General features: G+C 48.6%; 1 gene segment (V, D, J or C); it reads right to left on the minus strand.

Annotated features, from left to right (window-relative positions):
- Window positions 1–1,487: 1,487 nt before the first annotated feature.
- The window catches only part of LOC105822379, a gene marked incomplete at its 3' end in the record, with an annotated part of 1,555 nt that continues 1,150 nt past the window's right edge, over window positions 1,488–1,892 (minus strand). Inside the window, 1 exon segment of the V gene segment in view lies at window positions 1,488–1,493. Coding sequence covers window positions 1,488–1,493 — 6 coding nt within the window.

Genomic DNA, 1,892 nt, shown 5'->3' on the forward strand with positions numbered 1-1,892 from the left:
GCTCAGAGGAGAGAAGGGAAGGGGAATGAAGGAGAGAGACCCGAGGGTTGAGGAGGGAAGTCGTGAGTCAGAGCCGGGAAGGGGAGGGCGAGGACGGTCCCCACTGTAGCAGGGACTGGAGGAGAAGCCAGTGGGGACATTGGGCAGGAGCCAGGGGGTGGTTGGGTCGAGGGAGGTTTGGGGTGTGTTGTTTTCATTTGTTTTGTTTCCTGAAGAAGGTGGAGCCCGTCCCAGCTCCTCAGCTCCCCTCTCTGGTCCTCTCCCTGCCTGGACTCGGGGATCCTTCTGTGATCAAAACCCTTTAGTTCCCTCTGTGACAGGTTTCTCGTTAGTCTCTATTTGCCAGTGGCTTTCTTTCTTCTTTGTCACCATCCTCATATACTTGGTGATACTAAAGCACACGTGCCGATGTTGGGGCCGGGTCCCCGAGAGACCTCGGGCAGCTTTGCCCCCAAGGAGGGAAACTGAGAACCAGGCGAGCGTCCAGGAGTGTTTGCTGTTTGAATCATAAATTAATGTCCTGGGGACTTGGCCAGACTTCTGCGGGATCCCGTGTGAATAGTGACATTGGTGACTGCCCCAGCATTGGAACCACAGGTAAGAGTGACTGTCCCTCCGGGAGACACTATAGGAGGGCTCCTGGGTCACGACAGACTGAGAACAGAACCCTGGAACCCGAATGACACATGTGTTAGGACAGAGAAGGAGGACAGGGGGACCCCTTCAAAGGTCTCTGAAGTCTCTTTGTACCTGGGCAGAGAGTGAGGAGGGAGAGGACTCCTGGCCCTGGTGTGGCCTTGCAAAAAATCCTCTAGACCCACAACTGTTTGGGGACTCTGGGATGGTTCCTGTGTCTCCTCCTCAGCTCCCTGGGAGAAGGGTGTGTTTGCCTCATGCTTCGTGCAGATATGAGCCTTCACCATCCCCACCAGCACCACCGGGTTCTGTGTCTTTGGCCCAGGGGGCAACTGTGTTGTCAGGGACGTTCGGCTGATGTCAGCTCTGAGTTTGCCCCTTGGGAGGAAGCAGCTGCTGTCACCTCTAACTCAGGCCAGTGAGCAGGGGCCCAGGGACCATTAAATTTGAACCATTTGAATTTGTTTCAGGCCTGGCTCAGGTCTGAGAAGATCCACAGCTCCCCCTGCTGGACTGCGATAAATATGGCTGGTACTTTCTCTAGTGTTAAATGTCTCCTCCAATGCTGGAATTTTAGTTTCATTGTCACTTGTTCTTGAGCTTCTCCAGAGATATACATTTTTTAATTTCATTTATAATTTTTAGGTCTTATAACTTATATTTAGTTTGTTTTTATGACTTTTAATTTTTTCTGAGATTTCTCTATTCTCATTTATTTCAAGACTATCAGAAATAACTCATCAGAGGAATTTCACGGTTGCTGACTTAAAGCATGTGAGCCACATGGTTTCATCCCCGAGATCGTCTCAGTGTCTGTGTCTGTGGATTGTCTTTTCCTCACTCACGTTGTCACTTTCCTGGTTCTTGATGCGACACGTGATTTTTATTGTATTCAAGACAATTGGATATTATATTAGGAGACTCTTTAGGGGTTTCGTCAATAGTTCTGAAATAGCACCTACTTCTGGTTTATTGGTTTTTTCTGTTAATTTTGCTTTGGCCATTCTAAGGAGAAATGGGACACATTGTCCTCTGTGAGCATTTAGTTTTGGATTTTGCCATCAGTCAAATCATCCTGAAAGTGAGTCCCTGCAGTCTGCTTTCCATCTGCTGAAACGGTCCTAGAGCGTCACATCTCTCTCATCCTGTATCATAACCTTTGTCTTTGCAGTTGACCAAATGTGTCCCAGTGATACTTATGACTTGAGGAAGGGGAAATGCACTCTTGATCTGAAGTGACGTCTTTCACCAAATCA

The sequence above is a fragment of the Propithecus coquereli genome, unplaced genomic scaffold, assembly GCF_000956105.1.
Source record: "Propithecus coquereli isolate 6110/MARCELLA unplaced genomic scaffold, Pcoq_1.0 Scaffold606, whole genome shotgun sequence".
Classification (NCBI taxonomy): domain Eukaryota; kingdom Metazoa; phylum Chordata; class Mammalia; order Primates; family Indriidae; genus Propithecus; species Propithecus coquereli.